At 43.6% G+C, this 24,144-nt stretch overlaps 1 protein-coding gene across 1 annotated transcript in view; it reads left to right on the top strand.

Moving 5' to 3' along the window:
• The window catches only part of LOC126354276 (diuretic hormone receptor-like), a 553,188-nt gene that overhangs the window by 436,265 nt on the left and 92,779 nt on the right, over positions 1–24,144 (top strand). Inside the window, exons 5-7 of the mRNA XM_050003816.1 lie at positions 381–474; positions 9,658–9,751; positions 18,344–18,424. Coding sequence (XP_049859773.1) covers positions 381–474; positions 9,658–9,751; positions 18,344–18,424 — 269 coding nt within the window. The remainder of the gene's footprint in view (positions 1–380; positions 475–9,657; positions 9,752–18,343; positions 18,425–24,144) is intronic.

Raw genomic sequence — 24,144 nt, 5'->3', positions numbered from 1 at the left:
TGACATATATTTCTCGATTCGAAAATTACCCTTAGGAAAACATACGTTTAGTTTCTATTTGCGTCCAATGGCTCATCTGGAGAACCGGGAGATTTATCGCGGTAGAAGCATTTCCATTCGTTCCTCGGCCAGTGCGAAACATTTGAAACGGCACAAGTAAATATTGATGCGCCCTACTGGCATATTTGCTCGCAAGCCTCGGAGAAGCTCAGCAACATCCGTGCAGTCAGCCTGCCTGGATACGAGGGCTCATATTATTTAACGATATTTCTTTCTAATAGTTAGTCCATAATGTCACCTTTTTAGCGACTTTTAGGCATTGTTTGTGTGTTTTAGTACAAAATATTAAACACTATTTTATGCCACCTATTTTGTTTCAGAGAGTTGCGATGCCTCCGAAATGCCATCCACATGAATCTCATGTGGGCGTATATCCTCACCGACTTCTGGTGGATTCTGACTGGTATTGTAGAGGTAAGAGCGTGCTATTTGTTCCAGAGTATGGTTCTCACTACTGATAAATATAGATATGTATTGCAACACCAGAAAACTTAGCATATAAGGAAACACTACATATTTTGAATACAGAGTGTTGTGGTTGGCAGGAGAGCCAACCATGGTTACTAAAGGAGGCCGAAATGCACGCGTTTTAGCTCACGCAAGCTGGCGTGAGGTCTGGAACATGACAAGGGAATTAGAATTGAGAAAAACTGACGTAGCTGGTGGAATACTTAACTTTAATCCATTAATGACGAACGTCGCTCTTGACGGTACATAATTTACAACATCAATAGAAACTGATCATGGCGCCTTGCTATGTCGTAGCAAATAACGTAGCTGAAGGCTATGCTAACTATCGTCTCGGCAAATGGGAGCGTAATTTGTCAGTGAACCATCGCTAGCAAAGTCGGCTGTACAACTGGGGCGAATGCTAGAAAGTCTCTCTAGACCTGCCATGTGGCGGCGCTCGGTCTGCAATCACTGATAGTGGCGACACGCGGGTCCGACGTATACTACCGGACCGCGACCGATTTAAAGGCAACCACCTAGCAAGTGGGGTGTCTGGCGGTGTCACCACACAGAGTGTAGTAGGAGGCATACAAGATGAATTTTGCAGATTAATTGTTTTCAGTACTCTGGTTTGATGCCGCCTGCCACGAGTTCTTCTTCTGTGCCACCTTCTTTGTCTCAGAGTAGCATTTGCAAATTACGTCCTCGATTATTCGTTGCTTTTTTTCTGTCTCTGTCTTCGTCTACAGTTTTTATCCTCTACAGCTCCCTCTAGTACCATGGAGGTTATTACCTGATGTCTGCAGGAATGTCTTATCATCCTGTCGCTTCTTGTTTTCAGCGTTTGCCGGCCACAGTGGCTGAGCGGTTCTATGCGCTGCAGTCTGGAACAACGAGACCGCTACGGTTGCAGGTTCGAATCCTGCCTCGGGCATGGATGTGTGTGATGTCCTTAGGTTAGTTAGGTTTAAGTAGTTCTAAGTTCTAGGGGACAAATGACCTCAGAAGTTGAGTCCCATAGTGCTCGGAGCCATTTGAACCATTTTTGTCAGCGTTTCCGATAGGCTGCTTTTTTTCGCCCGTTCTGCTCGGAAGCTTCCCATTCCTTATCGTATCAGCCCAATAAGTTTACAAAATTCTTCTGAGGCACCGTACTTCAACGATTCGATTTTTCTCTGTACCTGTTATACCACTGTGCTCCTAACGTACATTCTCAGAAATTTACGTATTCCTGGAATTATGGCCCTAGTTTGATGACACTACCCTTCTTTTGGCCAGGAATGCCCTCTTAGTTGTGGTAAACTGGTTTTTAAGTACTCCTTGCTTCGTCCGTCATGGGTTGTCTTCGTCCATGTTCACATATTTATGTTAACTTTCTCGACATTCTCATTTCTGTTACTTTTCATTACTTCAATCATTTGCCTGTTCGCTCTCAAACCATATTATTTAGTCGTTGCTCATTGCATTCGACATCGTGTAATTCTTCTTCACTTCTACTAAGGACAGCAGTTATAAGCAAATGTTATCATTTATATCCTTTAACTTTGAATTTTAGTCCCTCTCTAGAACTTATCTTTTATTTCCGATGAATAGATAAAATACTAGGGTCGAAAGACTACGTATCTGTCTTAGCTCCTCTTTACTCAGAGCACTTAGTTCTTCAACCCTATATTTCCCTCTTGGCTTCTGTACATATTTTATGTTACTCTATCATCCAGCAGCAATTGTAGAACGCATATTGTTGGTCGACAAGTCGTATGGGAGAGTCTAGATTCTTCAGTCCTGCTTCCATTATCAAGCGCAACATCAACACGGCCTCTCTAGAGCTTTTACCATTCCTAGAGCAAAACTTTTCGTCGTCTAACAGATCATCAACTCTCTTTTCAATTCATCTTTGTATTTTTCCTGTCAGTAACTTGTTGTGGGTATAAAGGGAGCGAAATTTATTTCATCCCTGACAGCAACAACGGCTCTGACTTGGCTGGGTATCGAGTAAAACTGGATGTCGGGTATCGGTGAGTCATTCCACGTTGCTTCACTAGTATTCCAGAGTGGATCAGTCGTAGTGGATGATGAGTGGTGGTATGCCAGACTCACGGAAATCCATGACCAGATGTTTTAAATGGGTGGTAGATCTGGTATTGAAGGAAAGATCTGCTTCTGCGTCATCGAGGTGAAAGATAGTCACGGAAACCCCGAAAATAGGGCACAGTCATTTCCCTTTTCACGCAAGAAATGTTACGCTTGCTTTTAAAACTAGCGGCTATGCGAACAAGAGTTAATGACACTGTGTACCCAGTAGATCTTCAAATCATTACGCAATCATCTCGGCGCCTATGACCATGACGAATCAAAAGGGAAACGTTCGTTACCGCAAAACAGTCCACCGCGATGCTGTACGCGGAACCGAGACTCGCCTGAAAAGGTGAATTGGTGCTACTCCTCTGTCTTGTATTCTTGTATACAGTACGGTCGTTATGCGTCTCTCCCTGTTTCCCTATCAAGGGAAACCGAGACAGGGGGTCTATGCCGACAATTCACGGTCTTGCGAACGTTGTCGCATGGTTCGTGGATACCTGTCTTTTGCGGAAGCCAAATCCCTGATCCAAAGTACCTGACACGTCTGTACGAGGTCTTGTCAAAAAATTTCGGAACTTTCTCCTCCAAATTTTTTCATTCTTACCTTTTACTCATCGTGCATGGTCTCCTCCGGAATACTCCCCTCCACAATTGATAAACCGCTCCCAACGCTGTTTCCACTTCCGGAAGCAGTCCTGGTACGCCTCTTGCTGGATCGTCGAAAAGCTGTTTGCGAATTTTCCTTTATCTCGTCTAACGTTACAAATGTTCGTCCTTTCAGCGGCGTTTGCATCTTTTTATTATTTACAAAGTCCGCAGCGGCCAGGCCTGGAGAGTACGAAGGTTAATGCAGCACAGTGATTTAGTTTTTTGTGCAATAGTAACACACCAACAAAGATGAATATGTGGTTGCGTTATCGAGATGCAACAGCCATAACTTGTTTCGCCACACTTCTCACATTTTCTCGCAGTCGTCGTAACACCGTGGCTTTGATATTTGACCTGGCCTGACGCACAAACTTGGCCTTTTTTAAACCGCGAGAAACAGTCGTAACACAAAAGTATAGCTTAACGGTAGGCCCCCTTCGTTATTTTGTGAGCATCTATAGAGGTTTTCTGGAGTTTCGCGCAATATTTAATGTGGACGCGTTCCTGTTGCAACTCTGCGATCTCTAAATTCGCAAACTGCGCGACAAAACGTTCCACTCAGTGCAGCACTGAAAAATAACAGCAGACATGTGTGCAAGGATGCCAACCGTATTTCGCTCCAACACAAGAATGGCGCTAGATTCCAAATGTTCTGGAATTTTTGTAACAGGCCTCGTACCATCCTGCACATCCGAGTGGACAGCATCAGTCCACTCAGGCGTCAGTTGCAACGTCTGTTATTAAAATTAACTCTTTTTCCACTTTCGCAATTGCACAATTTTTATAACGTTTACTAATTATGCGTTAAAAACGCTATCTTAGGATCTGTGTAGACAATGAACTGCAATTGTTTAATTCCAATATGATGGATATGGAGGAATTACGGGCAAAATTTAAACAGACTGTAAATCGTGATCTGGGCAAGTATGCGATTAGAAAGTGGAATAAGGACGGAAAAGACCAACGTGGCTTAGCAACGAAATTTAGATAACGCTGAGGAAGCAAAGGCTGTTGCTCTCTCGGTTCAAAAGAGAAGGCACAAAGGAACGACAGGCAGAAGATAGTAAATAATCCTGCGTATGTGAAAAGATATCGCGAAGCATGAAACAACTACAGAGCCACCGTCATACGGTAGCAAAGGCTCTGACTGAGAACACGAGCATATGCTTGTCATATGCAGAGTCGCTAAGAGGGTCTAAGGCTTCCGTCCAGTCACTCGTTGACCTGTCTGTTGTGACAGTTAAAGACAGCAAAACAAAAGAAGAAGCTATAAACTCAGCTTTTAAGAAGCTTTTAAGAGAATCGTGCAAACATACCGTCACTTGACAACGCACAGAGTTCCGTATGGACGGCATAGTAAAAGACTTCCCTGTCGTAGAGAAAAAGCTAAAAGATTTTTAAAAAAATAAGTCGATGGGTCCTGATGAAATCCCAATTCGGTTTCACGAACAGTTTGCTACAGCATTGGCCCCTTACGTAGCTTGACCCTATCAAGAATCTCTCTCCCATCGCAAAGTCTCGAGTGATTGAAAAAAAGCATAAGTGACTCCCCTATAAAAGAAGAGTAAAATAATGAACCTGCAATAATACAGACCAACATCCTTAACATCGGTTTCTTGCAATAGTCTAGAACGTATTCTCAATTCGAACATAATAATTTTCCTTGAGACTGAAAAGCTTATGTCCACGAATCAACACGGTTTTGAAAGCATCGTTCATGGAAAACTTAGCTGGTCTTTAACTCACATGATATACTCCGAACTATGGATGAAGGGTAATAAGCAGATTCAATATTTCTATATTTTTGGAAAGAATATGACACGATACTCCATTGGAGAGTGTTAACGAACGTACAAGCTTACAGAATAGGTTCCCACATATGTCAGTGGCTTGAAAATTTCTTCAGCGTTGAATCCCAGTATGTTGTGCTCGACGGCGGATGTTAATCAGAGACAAGTTATCGACAGCAGTGACCCAGATAAGAGTGATACGAGCGCTTTTATTTACTATGTGCATAAATCGTTTGGCGGACAGCGTAGGCGGAAATCTGCGGTTCTATGTGCCGTTTATGAGTGACCGTAGGAGGACAAAAGATGACAGAGAAAATTTCTGGGCTTCGACCTGTCCTTGAGTACTACTAGAGTGTTTGTGATCCGCACCATCTCAGATTAAAGGAAGAAATCGAAGCAGGTGAGAGACAGGCTGCTAGATTTGTTACCTGTAGGTATGAACAACACGCAAGTGTTAGGGAGGTGCCTCGGGAACTCAGATCTAAATCCCTGGAAGGAAGGTGTCGTTCGTCTTGAGGAGCACTATTGAGAAAATACAGAAAACGGGCAATTGAAGCTGACTGCAGAACGATTCTGTGGCCTCCAACATATATTGCGTGTAAGGACCACGAAGATACGATACGAGAAATTGGGGCTGATATGGAGGCATATAGACATTCCTTTTTCCCTCGTTCTTTTCTGGGAGTGGAACAGGAAAGGAAATAACTAGCGCGGTAGGGAGTACCCTCCGCCGCACACCATACCGTGGCTTGCGCAGTTTGTATGTAGATGTAGATATTGGGCCTATTAACTAATCTTATCAATATTTATGACAGAGTAATCTCTGCTGAAGTGTATATTAGTGTTTTAAATAGTTAAACTTCCTGCTAATCGTATGCACACAAAAGTAATCACCAGAAAAATTGGATGATTTAAAAACAAAAGAGATGTCGTATTTATTTAATTAGAGTAACAAAGAATCAACAAATACACTACAGGCCATTAAAATTGCTACACCACAATGATGACGTGCTACAGACGCGAAATTTAAACGCCAGAAAGAAGGTGCTGTGATATGCAATTGATTAGCGTTTCAGAGGATTCGCACAAGGATGGCGCCGGCGGCGACATCTACAACGTGCTGACATGAGAAAAGGTTCCAACCGAATTCTCATACACAAACAGCAGTTGACCGGCGTTGCCTGGTGGAACGTTGTTGTAAAAAGGAGAAATGTGTACCATCACCTTTCCGACGTTGATAAAGGTCGAATTGTAACCTATCGCGATTGCGGTTTACCGTATCGCGAGATTGCTGCTCGTGTTGGTCGAGATCCAATGACTGTTAGCAGAATATAGAATCGGTGCGTTCAGGAGGGTAGCACGGAAAGCCGTGCTGGATCCCAACGGCCTCGTATCACTAGCACTCGAGATGACAGGCATCTGATCCGCATAGCTGTAACGGATCGTGCAGCCACGTCTCGATTCCTGAGTCAACAGAAGATGTCGTTTGCAAGACAACAACCATCTGTCTGCACGAACAGTTCGACGACGTTTGCAGCACCATGGATTATCAGCTCGGCGACCATGGCTGCGGTTACACTCGACGCTGCATCACAGACAGGAGCGCCTGCGATGGTGTACGCAACGACGAACCTGGGTGACCGAATGGCAAAACGTCATTTTTTAGGATGAATCCAGGTTCTGTTTACAGCATCATGATGGTCGCATCCGTGTTTGGCGACATCGCGGTGAAAAAAAAAAATGGCTCTGAGCACCATGGGACTTAACAGCTGAGGTAATCAGTCCCCTAGAACTTAAAACTAATTAAACCTAACTAACCTAAGGACATCACACACATCCATGCCCGAGGCAGGATTCGAACCTGCGACCGTAGCGGTCACGCGGTTCCAGACTGAAGCGCCTACAACCGCTCGGCCACACAGGCCGGCGACATCGCGGTGAATGCTCGTCGGAAGCGTGTATTCGTCATCGCCATACTGCCGTATCACCCGACGTGATGCTATGGGGTGCCATTGCTTACACGTCTCGGTCACCTTGTGTTCGCATTGATGGCGCTTTGAATACAGGACGTTACATTTCAGATGTGATACTACACGATCCCTGCGAAACCCTTCATTTCAGCAGGATAATGCACGACCGCATGTTGCAGGTCCTGTATGGGCCTTTGTAGATACAGAAAATGTTCTACTGCTGCCCTGGCTAGCACATTCTCCAGGTCTCTCACCAATTGAAAACGTCTGTTCAATGCTGGCCGAGCAACTGGCTCGTCACAATACTCTTGATGAACTGTGGTATCGTATTGAAGCTGCATGGGCAGCTGTATCTGTACAAGCCATCCAAGCTCTGTTTGACTCAATGCCCAGGCGTATCAAGGACGTTATTACGGCCAGAGGTGGTTTCTCTGGGTACTGATTTCACGGGATCTATGCAACCAAATTGCGAGAAAATGTAATCACATGTCAGTTCTAGTATAATACATTTGTCGAATGAATACCCGTTTATCATTTGCATTAATGGGCAGTAGTGTATAAAGACTGTATGAAGTTGTGTATTAAACCCGGAACCCCTCAGTGTTTCCACAACGCCACAACAGGCTACAGCAGTCCACCCACCTCACCTCCGCCCACACCGAACCCAGAGTTATTGTCCGGTTCGGTCCCCGTGGACCCCCTCCCCTCTCCCTGGGAACCTCTCATACCAGTCGAGTGTAGCCCAAAATACACTCCTGGAAATTGAAATAAGAACACCGTGAATTCATTGTCCCAGGAAGGGGAAACTTTATTGACACATTCCTGGGGTCAGATACATCACATGATCACACTGACAGAACCACAGGCACATAGACACAGGCAACAGAGCATGCACAATGTCGGCACTAGTACAGTGTATATCCACCTTTCGCAGCAATGCAGGCTGCTATTCTCCCATGGAGACGATCGTAGGGATGCTGGATGTAGTCCTTTGGAACGGCTTGCCATGCCATTTCCACCTGGCGCCTCAGTTGGACCAGCGTTCATGCTGGACGTGCAGACCGCGTGAGACGACGCTTCATCCAGTCCCAAATATGCTCAATGGGGGACAGATCCGGAGATCTTGCTGGCCAGGGTAGTTGACTTACACTTTCTAGAGCATGTTGGGTGGCACGGGATACATGCGGACGTGCATTGTCCTGTTGGAATAGCAAGTTCCCATGCCGGTCTAGGAATGGTAGAACGATGGGTTCGATGACGGTTTGGATGTACCGTGCACTATTCAGTGTCCCCTCGACGATCACCAGAGGTGTACGGCCAGTGTAAGAGATCGCTCCCCACACCATGATGCCGGGTGTTGGCCCTGTGTGCCCCGGTCATATGCAGTCCTGATTGTGGCGCTCACCTGCACGGCGCCAAATACGCATACGACCATCACTGGCACCAAGGCAGAAGCGACTCTCATCGCTGAAGACGACACGTCTCCATTCGTCCCTCCATTCACGCCTGTCGCGACACCACTGGAGGCGGGCTGCACGATGTTGGGGCGTGAGCGGAAGACGGCGTAACGGTGTGCGGGACCGTAGCCCAGCTTCATGGAGACGGTTGCGAATGGTCCTCGCCGATACCCCAGGAGCAACAGTGTCCCTAATTTGCAGGGAAGGGGCGGTGCGGTCCCCTACGGCACTGCGTAGGATCCTACGGTCTTGGCGTGCATCCATGCGTCGCTGCGGTCCGGTTCCAGGTCGACGGGCACGTGCACCTTCCGCCGACCGCTGGCGACAACATCGATGTACTGTGGAGACCTCACGCCCCACGTGTTGAGCAATTCGGCGGTACGTCCACCCGGCCTCCCGCATGCCCACTATACGCCCTCGCTCAAAGTCCGTCAACTGCACATACGGTTCACGTCCATGCTGTCGCGGCATGCTACCAGTGTTAAAGACTGCGATGGAGCTCCGTATGCCACGGCAAACTGGCTGACACTGACGGCGGCGGTGCACAAATGCTTCACAGCTAGCGCCATTAGACGGCCAACACCGCGGTTCCTGGTGTGTCCGCTGTGCCGTGCGTGTGATCATTGCTTGCACAACCCTCTCGCAGTGTCCGGAGCAAGTATGGTGGGTCTGACACACCGGTGTCAATGTGTTCTTTTTTCCATTTCCAGGAGTGTATTTGCTTGGTAGAGTAATGATTGTGGAATCTTACGTGGTGACAGTGTTTGCACAGCAATCACCGACATAGTGTAATGGAGGCGGAATAAGGGGAACCAGACTGCATTCGCCGAGGCATATGGAAAACCACCTTAAAATCCATCCACCGGCTGACCGGCGCACCGCACCTCGACACTAATCCGCCGCTTGGACTCTAGCAAGGCTTGAGCAGCGATAGACTTGTTTGGTATACGATTCTTCTTGTCTCCAGCTGTTGTAGCAAACTCGATGTTTTCGATTGTTTTATAAACTGTGTATTTGGAACGGCGACGATATCTTCTATACGGCATCTTGGCAGCGTTCAATGCAGTTGCCTCTGCAGGAGCAGCAGCGCGGCTAGCTGAACGGGCAATATAAGGATACTGCGCTTTATCTGATTTATGTATGTTTATGTAGCAAGGATTACCGCTCTTTATGATTACTTACACATTGTTATTTTTTTTACAGGTATCAGAGAAAGTGAGTAGCTCTGTATGCGTCGTCCTGGTGCTACTTTTCTACTATTTTCAGATGACTAACTTCTTCTGGATGTTTGTAGAAGGTAAGAGCTTTTAATTTCCATCTGAGTTATAGAAACTTGAAATGTAGCCTCAATACTGGCTCACTGAAATTCGGAACAGTTAAGCAAATCTAATGTTCAAAAGGGAGACACGATACGATTTATGTCACTGAGTCAAGCACTAAATATAGAATCAAGACGACACACGGAGCAGATGTATTGGTGTAAGCGTTTTCGGAACTGCTTCCAAGGCGGTGACTATCTTTCCTTGTACTTTTCTCGCGTCTGTGGAGGAGGTTTCCGTGATATTTTTACACGTTTTTAGCAAAGTTGGGAATGGGTAATGTATAAATCTCAGACGAGGAAACTGATTCCGAATTAATAGAGAGAGGTGACAGAGTAGTTAGGAAACAGAGCTCGCGATCTCGAGGGGAGAAATTCAAAGAAATGACCATGTGGTAATCTTGAATCAGTTGATCGTATAAGGTTAACGCTGTGTTCTTTCTTTTAATAGGTCGTTACTGTTTTCACGTTACTCCAACGGACCTATCTCGTCAATTCTAATGACTTCCTCTTCGACATCGTATTAATTTTATTGGTTCTCCACTCGGAACAGAGTCGACACAGATTTGTAAAGGAAACCAAAAAGTTTTTTGATATACATTACGAGATTTAATTTTTGACTATGCTCTCAGTGCTCTACCAGACTTAATATCCTTCGGAATCACTCCAGTAATATTACTGGCACGAACATTCTGCCGTACATGCAATAACATAAGGACACGATATGTAGAATCGGCTATCAAAGTCCTGTCCCTACTTTATGATACTAACATGCTTTAAGGTTTGTTAATCCCCAGACCTTCCTATTGCTGCTGACCCTTCTAACGACATCTTCTCCCTGTAGTACTAGAGAGAATAATTTTGATGGAGCTGAGATGAGATTTTATGCACATAGAATTGTAAATAACAAGATAAAGCAAGAAATACGGCTACAGGACATGCGCATAGGTCAAATAAGCCTGTTAGCCCCGAAGACGTCGCGTTGAGATCATTTAACAACACTGTTAGCCTTGAGAATAGCCACAATTCAGAGACGAAGAGAATTCACAAGTCTCTTCACGTCCTCCTAATCATGATGAAGCCAATTAATGGTTACCTTGCGTAGAGCTACGCTGCGGAGGGGATATTGATCCTCGTTCATCGTCTTGGTAACTGGACTAAGTTGGTCCAATTTGTGGTACGGGAAACACCCCTAAAATGTTACAGCAACATCTCGAGCGTGAAAAACACTCCCGACACACTTCGACCTGAAACCCTCATTGTTCCGTTGCCGTACTCTACGCCATCCAGACCTTGCACACTGTAAGGGCGCGGAAAGTCTTTTACAGAAAATCCGTTAGCTACCACAATCTGCTTTAAAATACCAATCTACATAGGTAGGAATGATCATCAAAATAAAATAAGAGAAATCAGAGCTCGAACAGAGAGGTTTGGTGTTCGTTTTTCCAGCGCGCTGTTCGGCAGTGGAATAGTAGAGCGATAGTATGATTGTGGTTCGATGAACCCTCTGCCAAGCACTTAAATGTGAATTGCAGAGTAGTCATGTAGATGGAGATGTAGATGTAGACTGAGTTCTTCACGTATTTCGCTTTCGGCCAAATGTAGACGAAGGAGCCGGTAATCATGGAGATGAAGAAGGCCTTTTTATATCGGGGCGAATGGCATGAACTGGCATGATGATACTACCTGAACAAGCAGGTTTCTGAAAATCGAAAACTTGTTTGTTGACATCTTTCCTAATAGTAATCTGAAGGTAGTCAATGGAACTCTCTTTTTCATCTTCAGCACTGAAAGTTATTTTTGTGGGCGTGATTCCTATTGCTTGGCCAAATCCGTTGACCTCACTGGTGTCGTGTCGCCTGGGCAAATCCATTGAACTCACTGGTGTCGCCTTCTATAAGTGATAAAATGTCGTCAATATGCCGTTTATAATCAATCGTATTGTCTTTTAGCTGTGAAAACTTGGGAAAAAATTTACATTCTAGATTATTCACAAAAGTATCTGCTAAAGTAGCAGCTAGACTATCACCCATCCCGAGCCCATCTTTTTGATAATGTTTTGTCATTGAAGATAAAAAAACTGTAAGTTGAACCAGATTCTATAAATTCAGTTCTGTACGCTATGGAGTACTGGTTACTGATCTTGTTACTGGATAGGAGATTAGTCTAATAATGTCAATAATTTATTTTTCAGGGACATTACTGAAGAGGTTTCTTTACATCAAAGGATACAAATGTCGCATTAGTTGGTGTGTGTATAGCCTTAATTTCATTTGCTAGCTCAGAACTGTTTTTGACCCCAAAATAACTATCGAAAGTGTAAATTGATTTTTTTCTTTATTGTATTTCGATACCCCCTCCCCCCCTCCCCCAGAGGGGGAGGGGTGGGAGCTTCAGCAGTTTAATAGTCTGCTCTGCAGATAAAGTTAAAAGAACATAATAATAAGATATAACAATGAAAATAGGTGAGAAAACTGTGACTGTTTAAAACTGATACGTAGCGAAAAAGTTGTGAGGAAAATATAGAAAACAAAGAGGTCAGTGATGCTGGTTAAAAACACTTAGGAAATAGACAGGCACAATTAGAAAACACGGCAACAATCAGGTTTCTGTTCGCAGCACTTTGAAAATGGAATGTCTAAACTGATATAAGTTTATCGTTACGGTATGTATCTTGCTGATGGTTTCACCTGGTACAGAATTCCTTACATATTTACTTCGTTTTCTTACATTATACGCATAGCTCTAGTATTTTCTTGTCCCTTCTCTGTTTATATAATACACTTAATTAAATAGATAGCCTTGGTCACACACTGCTACAGGGTTTTTTCCATTCTCTTCTTGGAACGGCGTGCCGCAGTGTACGAGAGGCGCTCTAACAGTCATGTTCCTCTTATCACATCTAGCCTATGCGGCGTTCTGGTGTAGCGCTAACTGAGGGCGCTGATTATATGCGGCAGTCCTTCCTCTGCACTCCTGGCTGGGATACACACACCCGCCACCGACTATTACAACGACACATCCACAACTTGCTTACTGCGAAGAAATGCCGTGCTTAGCGACAGACATGTACACAACTCAGCGCCACACTCCTAATAAACTCTTCCAAGTATTGGTCTGCTTTCCACCGCCTCAGTGGGAACCGCCCTACCTTGCAGTACCCTCTCCTCCTTGATGACCGCCCCTTTCCTGACAACTTTAGTAAGGCCAACCACTTTGCTTCCCACCTGTTCGATGACTTTTTCATTCCAGATGATCCTCAATTTGATTATTCTCTCTTCCCCGACACCATCGAACGTATAGACGCCTCCACTCCTCCCCTTGCTCCTAGCGTTCAGTACTTGAGAAACACATTACCATCAGACCTTAATACTCCCTTCACTACACATCACCCTCATACTCCACACTAAACGCCATCTCAAACATTGGCCTCCTTCCTTCCTTGCAGTCGTGGCTCCCCTCTACAATGTAATCCTTGCCACTGGCTTCTACAACGACCTGTGGGAAACTTGCCATAACCTGATGTTACCCAAACCTAACAAGCCTCCATTTGATACCTTTTTCTATCGCTATATATTTCTCACCTCAGTGTTAAGCAAGCTCTTGGAATCCATCCTTACCTGGCATATCAATCACCACCTCCTCACCAACACCCAATATAGCTTTCGACCTTCGTTCTGTCCTGGTGACCTACTCCAACGCCTCGCACATCTCCTTTCCCTCCAGCTTAACTCTCCTCACTCCGTCATTTTTGTCTCTGTAGATCTCGAAAAGGCCTATGATCCTGTATGACAGTATGGTCTCCTGTTTAAACTCCAGACCTATGCCCTTCCTATCAAATATATCTGTCTGATTGCCTCCTTCATCTCTCACTGTCCCTCCTACGTTACCCTTTATAATGCTGATTCCCACATCTTTCACCCCTCTATGGGTGGGCCACAGGACTCTGTCCCCTCCCTTCTCCTCTACCTGCTGTACACAGCAGATATGCCCCAACCCCCCCCCCCCCCCTCTCCAGTCCAACTCCCACTCTATGCCAATGACGCCACATTTCTTGCCCTCTCTCCTACCCTTCAACGGTCCCAATGCCTTCTTAAAGATCACCTTGATCTTTTACCACATGGTGTAACCATTTATTCCTCAAAATCAATCCTTCCAAGACCCAGACAATCATCATAGGTCATACCACTCGCTCCTTCCAGCTCCTTGATTTTCGCTTACCATCTGCGCTCGTCCTGTCTGCCTCTCCCCCACCCTCACCTACCTTGGACTCACCATTGACCATCACTTCACCTGGATCCCTCATCTCTGCTCTATCCAGTCCAAAGCCCACAGCAACCACCATCTCCTTAAACTCATCTCTGTCTGCATATGGGGGTTGCACCCATTTACCATCTTCCACACCTACAAATCCTTGATCTGTCACATCCTTTGTTATGACAGTCCCCCTGGATATCTGCCCCCCCTCCAACCCCCCAAATTATATAAGGCCCTCCAGATCCTCGAGCACCATGCATTTCGCCTCACCTTCTGTGTACACCTCCCATCCCATACACAGATCCTCTTTGACCTGATTCCTTTCTCCCATCTGCTACTTTTCCTCGAACATATGTGAGTCCTGTACATCTCCTGCCAACTTGATCCCCCCCATCCCCTGGTTGCTCCTCTCCTCTCCAACTCCCACCCTCTGCTGCGCCTTCACCATTGTGTCCTCCCTACCCTCCACCTCTACACCCTTTATCTCGTTTCCCAAGGTGATTTCCGTCAAGTCCCCGTCCTGGATGACGCCCTCTCTCCCTCTCTTTATCCCTCCTCTGAACTCTGATCCTCACCTCCCCTCCCTCTCCTTGTCCTTCTCAATGTGCTCTCTCTCCCCCCTTCCATCCTGCTTTTCCCCTGCCTTCACTCTCTGACTTCATTCTCTCCTCTTAAGTCCTTTTACTTTCCCTTCCACTACCTGCCCTACTCCTCCTCACATCTATCCTGACCCCCCTTTTCTATGTCCTCTCCCTCCATCGACTCCCCCCGTTTTTTTGTTTTCGTGTCTACTCCATAGTGCAGTGTTTACGTGAGTGTTCAGTGTTGTGTGTCCCCTTTTCAAGTGTTGCAAACAGACACCATCCTGTCGCCAGGTGTGTGTTTCAACTCTTGCTAACAGAAACCAGAATTTTGCCGTGTATTTTAAGTGTGCCTCTCTGATTACTATGTGTTTTAATCAGCTTCACTGACCCTTTGGTTATATATTTTCACTTCGCAACTTTTCGTCATGTTCCAGTTTTAAACAGTCGCCGTTTTATCGCCTGTTTTTATTGTTTTGATATCTCCTCATTATGTTTTTAACTGTTCTGTAGGCTGTTGCGAGGCGGAGTTGAAATTCAATAAAGAAAAAAAATTACACCTTACAGTCTCATTAGAGACCTTACTGATTGTGTTCTCTTTATTTTACATTGTACAATTAATCACTCAAGAATATGTGTTCGCTTACTGTAGCGACATCTGACGAACCTGCGACACAAACACTTGGCTGCTGTACCGCAGTCTGTGTTGAATAGTAGTGCTACTGCGAAGATGATTCTAGTGTATACAATTAATTAGTTACACATATATAACGATGCTGCTGCTGATTTTGTGTTTAGCATTTGGAGATACCACTATGGCTCCAGTACATAAGGACAGGTATGCCCCTTCATACTTATTGCACACAGTTGCACATGTATGTTAGTAATACTTTTCATTTGGTATATCTTATTGTTTTGGTTTATCTTATTGTTTTAAACTGTAGAGAATATGCTAGTATATTTGTGTTTTTCGATGTTTTGCTGTATATCTGAAGATGGTTATTATAGCCCGCAACCGGTAGTGTGATGAAAAAAAATTGTGACCATAGACGTGAAGTAAAGGAAATTTATTCTATTGTTGGGTCACTGTTCAATTCGCGATTATGTCACAGCTTGTGAAAATTTACCTCCAGTCTCATTTATTTACAAAGCTGTTTTCTAAATCGATACACACTCTCATCATCATCCTAATCATTTCCAGCAAATCTGTATTCAATATTCAGCAGCTCAGTCCACCCAGTTCCAAATTTGCTTTCCACATACCTCCAAGAACCGCGCTGCTGCCACGGTCGCAGGTTCGAATCGTGCCTCGGACATGGATGTGTGTGATGTCCTTAGGTTAGTTAGGTTTAAGTAGTTCCAAGTCTAGGGGACTAATAACCTCAGATGTTAAGTCCCATAGTGCTTAGAGCCATTTTTTTTCACACACCTCGACTAATAATAACGCTTTCACTGTGAGAAACAACCAAAGATCTCGGAGCAGCATGGTTTACTCACACACATGTGCATATCGATATATCAGAGTAAGAAGTTAACAGTTCTGTAATGACCCAGATATAATGCGCACATTACATCACATTACATACAAAGATTTTATAGCAACGAAAGAAGAAAAAGAATTTGTAAAATACGGACAGAAAGATAAAATAGCCAGTAAGATAATTCTTTTCCTATTCTGTGGAGAGCCCAGAAATCGGCTGTTTTGAATGCTGTTATGTTAGCTGCACCAAGATCACTGGTAGTACATGTATTCAGCAGCTGACTACGCTGTGTTGTTGACTCTGCCGATCATAGCGCTACCAAATTTCTTCGTCACTGCTGAAACCCCATTTTCTTAGGTCCTGCACCGTGCCTCCTCACCTCCGAACCTGTAGAGCGTGTTACGTGTCACATGTGGCAGGTGTGAAACTGCGGATGGTTCCTCCTTGACATTTGATCGGTGTGCTTCAGGCAAACAATCTCTCCAAGACCCCACTCGACGAATTCCAGGAGATGAAGGGATTGGTGTAGTTGTCTCTTCCTTTATCTGAGTCTTCGTCGTTGGGGCTCGTGTCCAAACAGGGGATGACTGGGATAAGTTTCCATAGTTCTTCTTCTCCACTTCAGCAACTGCTTTCCTACGAATACTTGGATATAGCTTGAGGCTATACCGATAATTTGATACAGTTTACTAACAGGAGTTAGTAGTAGAAAGCCTGCCACAATACATGCAGTCTTCTTCAAACCTTTGTCAGTCTGTTTGGCATGAACCGAATTTTCTCAGAATTTTCTAAGACTGATGCAGAATATTCTGCTGAGGAGAAACTTCGTTCCAGAGCAGATATTAGACTTTTGACTGAGCACCCAGGTCGTTTCTGTGTGTTCGACCCATCTTTTGGTCTGTAAGCGTGAAATAGCTTTCCCTTCTCCAAGTGATGCCCACTTATTTTAGCTTCCCTTTTCCGTAGATGGAATGGACACATTTAGGTTTTTTTTAGGGCTGTCCTTCAAGTGGTTTCATGATAATACCTAGACAGGTCATCGAGAGCTCCTGTAAACTTAATTTCCACCTCCTAAAAGCCTTTATCTGGAGAAATGGATGAGTGATGTTAATCGGTACTCATTAGCGATTGAATGCACTTTTTCAACCAGCTGTTGGTGCATGACAGTATCCTAAGCTGATGTGAGGTCAATCGAAGGCAGACTTGTAACTTGACCACAATCGTACGCAACCGAATTATGTTGGATCATCTTAAAGATACGTTCACAGTAAGACCTTCCTGGAAGAAAATCTGATTGCATTTTCATGAGACCTTTCTCAACGTACTCTGATATTAGATTGAAAATCATTCTTTCCAGAACATTATGCAAATTGTACAAAGGTGAAACTGGAAGAGATTCTTTTGTGTCTATTGGCTCTTTCACAGGCTTAAGCCGTGCTAGTACTCCACATGTCTGGGGAATTTACAATTTTAAAATTCAGGTAGTCGTAAAATTTAACGTCCACTGTTTTGTAGCAGGTCCAACCATTTTAACTTGATCTGATCATAATTGTTCCTAGTCTGCAGCTTTATTGTTCTTTATATACTTGAATCCTTGAAAGCCTTTTGTAGCTCATTCTGAACCCACCACCAAACACCCGAAAAATGTTCCCTAGAAAATTATTGACGGACTATTTGCAATTTATGGGCCCAACGAAAGCTTAACAGGATGAAAGGTTAAGCGGCGACAATTTCGTCATGATTCTTCTTGCACTTCCAATAGTGTTACTCCCTGCATTACATTATGTTACATAAGTCAACTTTGCGACGTACGAGAAGTGAAGCAAATAACCTTGGCTTGTAGACTAGAGACAGACAGCAGTTACGATGTATCCTCCTCCCAGTGGGAGCACCATTTCACATGTGGCATCAACGCTTTAACATCTGCTCAGAACTAACATCGCCGTACTGCGAACACGAGAGTAAGTATTCATATTCTCACTTAAACGGAAGTTAAACTGCGACAGCATTACTATGTTGCTATGAAACTGCTACTCGGCAGTGTATCCCTGTCTATTGAACTGAACCCTCATTATACGTATATGTAGAGGTTCTATGTCTGTTGTATGTCTGTTCAGTGTAACTGGAGACTGTCGTGAGAATAAATAACAAGAACTTTTTTTAATGTTACTACATTTTATGACCGCTTTGATATTTTTATCTGTGCCGGTAATCACATTGTTAATTGTAGACAACTAATGTTCTGCTTCCAGGACTTTATTTGTATATGCTGGTGGTGCAAACGTTTACGGGGAAGCTTATGCAGATGCGTGCTTACATTCTCATCGGATGGGGTGAGTAGTCTTCAATTCACAGACGTATTATTTGGGATAAATGTTTTACGTTTTCTGTGATTCAACGGAACGGTAATATTAAATTTTGCCATAAATTTCGAATCAAAATAATTTAGTTTATAACGAGGAAATAATCATAGAACATTTTTCCTACAACATATTTGAAACAATAAAAAATGGTAGTAATAGTAATAACGTAGGGAGAACTTTTAAAAAGGCTCTAATTTTCTTTGTAATTTCTTCATTAATTAGAACTTGGGGTTCATAAAAGTAACCGAAATCATTTCTAGCACTGAACGGCTGGATGTACAGAATGTACTGTATATTATGAGTTTATTATAGTCTGCATTTTAAAGAATAAACTTTCTTCTCCTTAATCCTACGTGTTTCAGAAGATGTTCAATGGTATTCTGAGAAAAATATAGTTACTAGCTACGGGTGCAAGTTAAATTTCAAGTTGATTTCATCAGTAGCCAAACTGAGAGTTCTGTTTTAAGAATGTTAGTGTGCTCGCTTATACAGGGTGTTTCAAAAATGACCGGTATATTTGAAACGGCAATAAAAACTAAACGAGCAGCGTTAGAAATACACCGTTTGTTGCAATATGCTTGGGACAACAGTACATTTTCAGGCGGACAAACTTTCGAAATTACAGTAGTTACAATTTTCAACAACAGATGGCGCTGCAAGTGATGTGAAAGATATAGAAGACAACATAGTCTGTGGGTGCGCCATTCTGTACGTCGTCTTTCTGCTGTAAGCGTGTGCTCTTCACAGCGTGCAAGTGTGCTGTGGACAACATGGTTTATTCCTTAGAACAGAGGATTTTTCTGGTGTTGGAATTCCACCGCCTAGAACACAGTGTTGTTGCAACAAGACGAAGTTTTCAACGGAGGTTTAATGTAACCAAAGGACCGAAAAGCGATACAATAAAGGATCTGTTAGAAAAATTTCAACGGACTGGGAACGCGACGGATGAACGTGCTGGAAAGGTAGGGCGACCGCGTACGGCAACCACAGAGGGCAACGCGCAGCTATTGCAGCAGGTGATCCAACAGCGGCCTCGGGTTTCCGTTCGCCGTGTTGCAGCTGCGGTCCAAATGACGCCAACGTCCACGTATCGTCTCATGCGCCAGAGTTTACACCTCTATCCATACAACATTCAAACGCAGCAATCACTAAGCGCCGCTACCATTGCTGCACGAGAAACATTCGCTAACGATATAGTGCACAGGGTTGATGACGGCGATATGCATGTGGGCAGCATTTGGATTACTGACGAAGCTTATTTTTACCTGGACGGCTTCGTCAATAAACAGAACTGGCGTATATGGGGAACCGAAAAGCCTCATGTTGCAGTCCCATCGTCCCTGCATCCTCAAAAAGTACTGGTCTGGGCCGCCATTTCTTCCAAAGGAATCATTGGCCCATTTTTCAGATCCGAAACGATTACTGCATCACGCTATCTGGACATTCTTCGTGAATTTGTGGCGGCACAAACTGCCTTAGACGACACTGCGAACACCTCGTGGTTTATGCAAGATGGTGCCCGGCCACATCGCACGGCCGACGTCTTTAATTTCCTGAATGAATATTTCGATGACCGTGTGATTGCTTTGGGCTATCCGAAACATACAGGAGGCGGCGTGGATTGGCCTCCCTATTCGCCAGACATGAACCCCTGTGACTTCTTTCTGTGGGGACACTTGAAAGACCAGGTGTACCGCCAGAATCCAGAAACAATTGAACAGCTGAAGCAGTACATCTCATCTGCATGTGAAGCCATTCCACCAGACACGTTGTCAAAGGTTTCGGGTAATTTCATTCAGAGACTACGCCATATTATTGCTACGCATGGTGGATATGTGGAAAATATCGTACTATAGAGTTTCCCAGACCGCAGCGCCATCTGTTGTTGACAATTGTAACTACTGTAATTTCGAAAGTTTGTCTGCCTGAAAATGTACTGTTGTCCCAAGTATATTGCAACAAACGGTGTATTTCTATCGCTGCTCGTTTAGTTTGTATTGCCGTTTCAAATATACCGGTCATTTTTGAAACACCCTGTAGTTTTCAAACTACCACGCACTTTGTTCAACACTCAAACATCGCGTGTAGGTTTCGTTGTAGCGATTAATTTTTCTAAGTTTCTTTAATTTTCCTGACTACAGCGCTGTCCAGAAATTTATATAGTAACAATAGATTTCGTAACTCTTTTCGGCTTAGGACGCCAAGTAAGTATGTTTTACGACGCTGTAGGTAGCTCTCATTACCTTCTGTAACATCATAGATTAAGGGTCGACCTGCGACAGCAATCACACAACTTGCGTACGCGCCGCTAGATGGCGCCACGAGCGCAACCGTATGTAAGTGCCGACGGAGTTCGGCCAGCTCTAATTTTGTTGGCATCTCATTCTTACCTAGTCTCTTATTTGCTTAGTTGCTTAGCCCTTATTCGTTTATGGCCCATGCTGTTGTGCTCTCTTTCAGCCATTCTGATTCTTTTGATTTACTCCCAATTGAGAAGTCCTCATTTTGGTATTTCACTTTTGCACATTTCTCATTTTGTTAATAATATGCTCCTTAGCTTTTTACAGTTAAATTGATTAACGTAATCTGATGTAATGTTTGTTCATTTCAGCGTGTTTATATTTTGATGTTCTTTAAATACTGTAATAATTATCGGAAGCATTTCTTCCCTAAAACTTGTGTAAAATATTCTCGATGTAGGATTTGTTCTGTGACACAGGTGTAACGTTTTGAATATAAATTATATACGAAACTGTACTTTAAAATGAATTTACTTTTTCAGTTTGTACTACATCAGACCGCAATTTTGTGATATGAGGCAGGTCAGTTTCGTTAATTCATTACTGGTTACTTTTGCGGTCTTAGTTCCGTTTCAACTTACCTGCTGAAAAAATAATTTCGGCTGTTTGGTACAACAGTGATCTCTTTGTGTGTATTACGCAGTCAGCGGATAATCTGAAAGTCTGTTGATAGACCTAGATGAGGATCACTTCCTCATTTGCTTGATCAAATGAAAGGAAGGGAGGAAGATGAAGTATAGCGGCCGATTGACAATGGGATCTTTAGAAACGGAGCACAAGCTTATATAATGGAAGGATGGGGAAAGAAATTGTCCTTGCCCTTTTCAATGGAACCACCCTGACATTTGTGTTAAGCGCTTTAGGGAAATCACGGACAACCTAAATGTGGATGACCAGATGCAGATTTGAACCATCACCCTCCCGAATGCATCTCCACTGTGCTAACATCAGCTCGGTGATCGAATAATGGAGGAGTTACAGTATTCACATAATTGTAAATTCTGAATTATGAAATTTCGCGAAGGGATATTAATTGTGTGGTAGAGTTAAGAGGATAGGAAAGTCGCGAAATTAGAACGTGAGTGAAAATCCAATAAAGTTTCCGGCAGACATGTTGCGCAATGTCTCTGCCATGCCCGTCCATCGCGTTACGTCGCACTTTGCAGCTTTGAAAGCATAGTAGGCGGATAAAGACGCCTAGAAAATACTGCCCCCCTCCAAATAGGTAAGTCTGTTGAGCTATGTCGCCTGATTTCGTGCACCCGAAACAATGTAAGTGTCATGTGATATCTTCTTCATGATAATTCTCAGTTGCACACTGCAAACGCAACGAAGATGCTCAGGAGCATTTTCGATGGGAACTTTTGATAGCCCTTCATGTATCTCGAACTTAGTTCCCTTTGATTTTTATCTGTTTGCTTATATGAACCGCTGGCTATGACGGCAGTGTTTTGGCATGCCAGAGAAGGGAATTGACGAAAATCACTTCTAAGACGAGGGTGTTGGGAAGTTGGTGCCACGCGACAACAAAAATCTATGTCCACCTGGCAACCATTTAGAGAATCTGCAGCTGCTGGAATGTGTAGGTGTAGGTAAATGCTGCAAATAAAAAAAATAAATAAAAAAAATCGCAACTTTGTAGAGGTCGAATACAATAGAAATCACAGCGAACAACTTGACCATTGCTGTTACCCTTTTTGGTTCGGAAAAGTTTGGCTATGCATTATTATACAAGTAGGTTCGTAAACTCACTATAAAATGATTTCACCGACTACTGTAATCTTGATCACTTCAGAGTATAACATCGGAAAGTGTACCATTGTCTATAATAGCCTTGAGACGCAGAAAACAAATGAAGGTAAAAGTATTCCGGCTTAAGAACTTCTGTTTTCATCAGAAGGGACGAAATCACATTCTGTAAAACATTCATGGTTGTGGAATGTTGTTGTTATTATGGTCTTCAGTCCTCAGACTGGTTTGATGCAGCTCTCCATGCTACTCTATCCTGTGCAAGCTTCTTCATCTCCCAGTACCTTCTGCAGCCTACATCCTTCTGAATCTGCTTAGTGTATTCATCTCTTGGTCTCCCTCTACGATTTTTACCCTCCGCGCTACCCTCCAATACTAAATTGGTGATCCCTTGATGCCTCAGAACATGTCCTACCAACCGATCCCTTCTTCTCGTCAAGTTGTGCCACAAACCTCTCTTCTTCCCAATCCTATTCAATACCTCCTCATTAGTTATGTGATCTACCCATCTAATCTTCAGGATTCTTCCGTAGCACCACATTTCTAAACCTTCTATTCTCTTCTTGTCTAAACTATTTATCGTCCATGTTTCACTTCCAAACATGGCTACACTCCATACAAATACTTTCAGAAATGACTTCCTGACACTTAAATCTATACTCGGTGTTAACAAATTTCTCTTCTTCAGAAACGCTTTCCTTGCCATTGCCAGTCTACATTTTATATCCTCTTTACTTCGACCATCATCAGTTATTTTGCTCCCCAAATAGCAAAACTCCTTTACTACTTTAAGTGTCTCATTTCCTAATCTAATTTCCTCAGCATCACCCGATTTATTCGACTACAATCCATTATTCTCGTTTTGCTTTTGTTGATGTTCATCTTATATCCTCCTTTCAAGACGCTATCCATTCCATTCGACTGCTCTTCCAAGTCCTTTGCTGTCTCTGACAGAATTACAATGTCATCAGCGAACCTCAAAGTTTTTATTTCTTCTCCATGGATTTTAATACCTACTCCGAAATTTTCTTTTGTTTCTTTCACTGCTTGCTCAATATACAGATTGAATAACATTGGGGAGAGGCTACAACCCTATCTTACTGCCTTCCCAAGAACTGCTTCCCTTTCATGTCCCTCAACTCTTATAACTGCCATCTGGTTTGTGTACAAATTGTAAATAGCCTTTCGCTCCCTGTATTTTACCCCTGCCACCTTTAGAATCTGAAAGAGAGTATTCCAGTCAACATTGTTAAAAGCTTTCTCTAAGTCAACAAATGCTATAAATGTAGGTTTGCCTTTCCTTAATCTATTTTCTAAGATACGTCGTAACGTCAGTATTGCCTCACGTGTTCCAACATTTCTGCGGAATCCAAACTGATCTTCCCCAATGTCGGCTTCTACTAGTTTTTCCATTCGTCTGTAAAGAATTCGTGTTAGTATTTTGCGGCTGTGGGTTATTAAACTGATTGTTCGGTAATTTTCACATCTGTCAACACCTGCATTCTTTGGGATTTGAATTATTATATTCTTCTTAAAGTCTGAGGGTATTTCGCCTGTTTCATACATCTTGCTCACCAGATGGCTCTCCCAAGGCTGTCAGTAGTTCCAGTGGAATGTTGTGTACTCCCTAGCCTTGTTTCG

The sequence above is a fragment of the Schistocerca gregaria genome, chromosome 3 (genome assembly GCF_023897955.1).
Source record: "Schistocerca gregaria isolate iqSchGreg1 chromosome 3, iqSchGreg1.2, whole genome shotgun sequence".
Lineage (NCBI taxonomy): Eukaryota > Metazoa > Arthropoda > Insecta > Orthoptera > Acrididae > Schistocerca > Schistocerca gregaria.
Note: the sequence above shows the minus strand (reverse complement) of the source record. Positions and strands in the feature narration are given on the sequence as shown.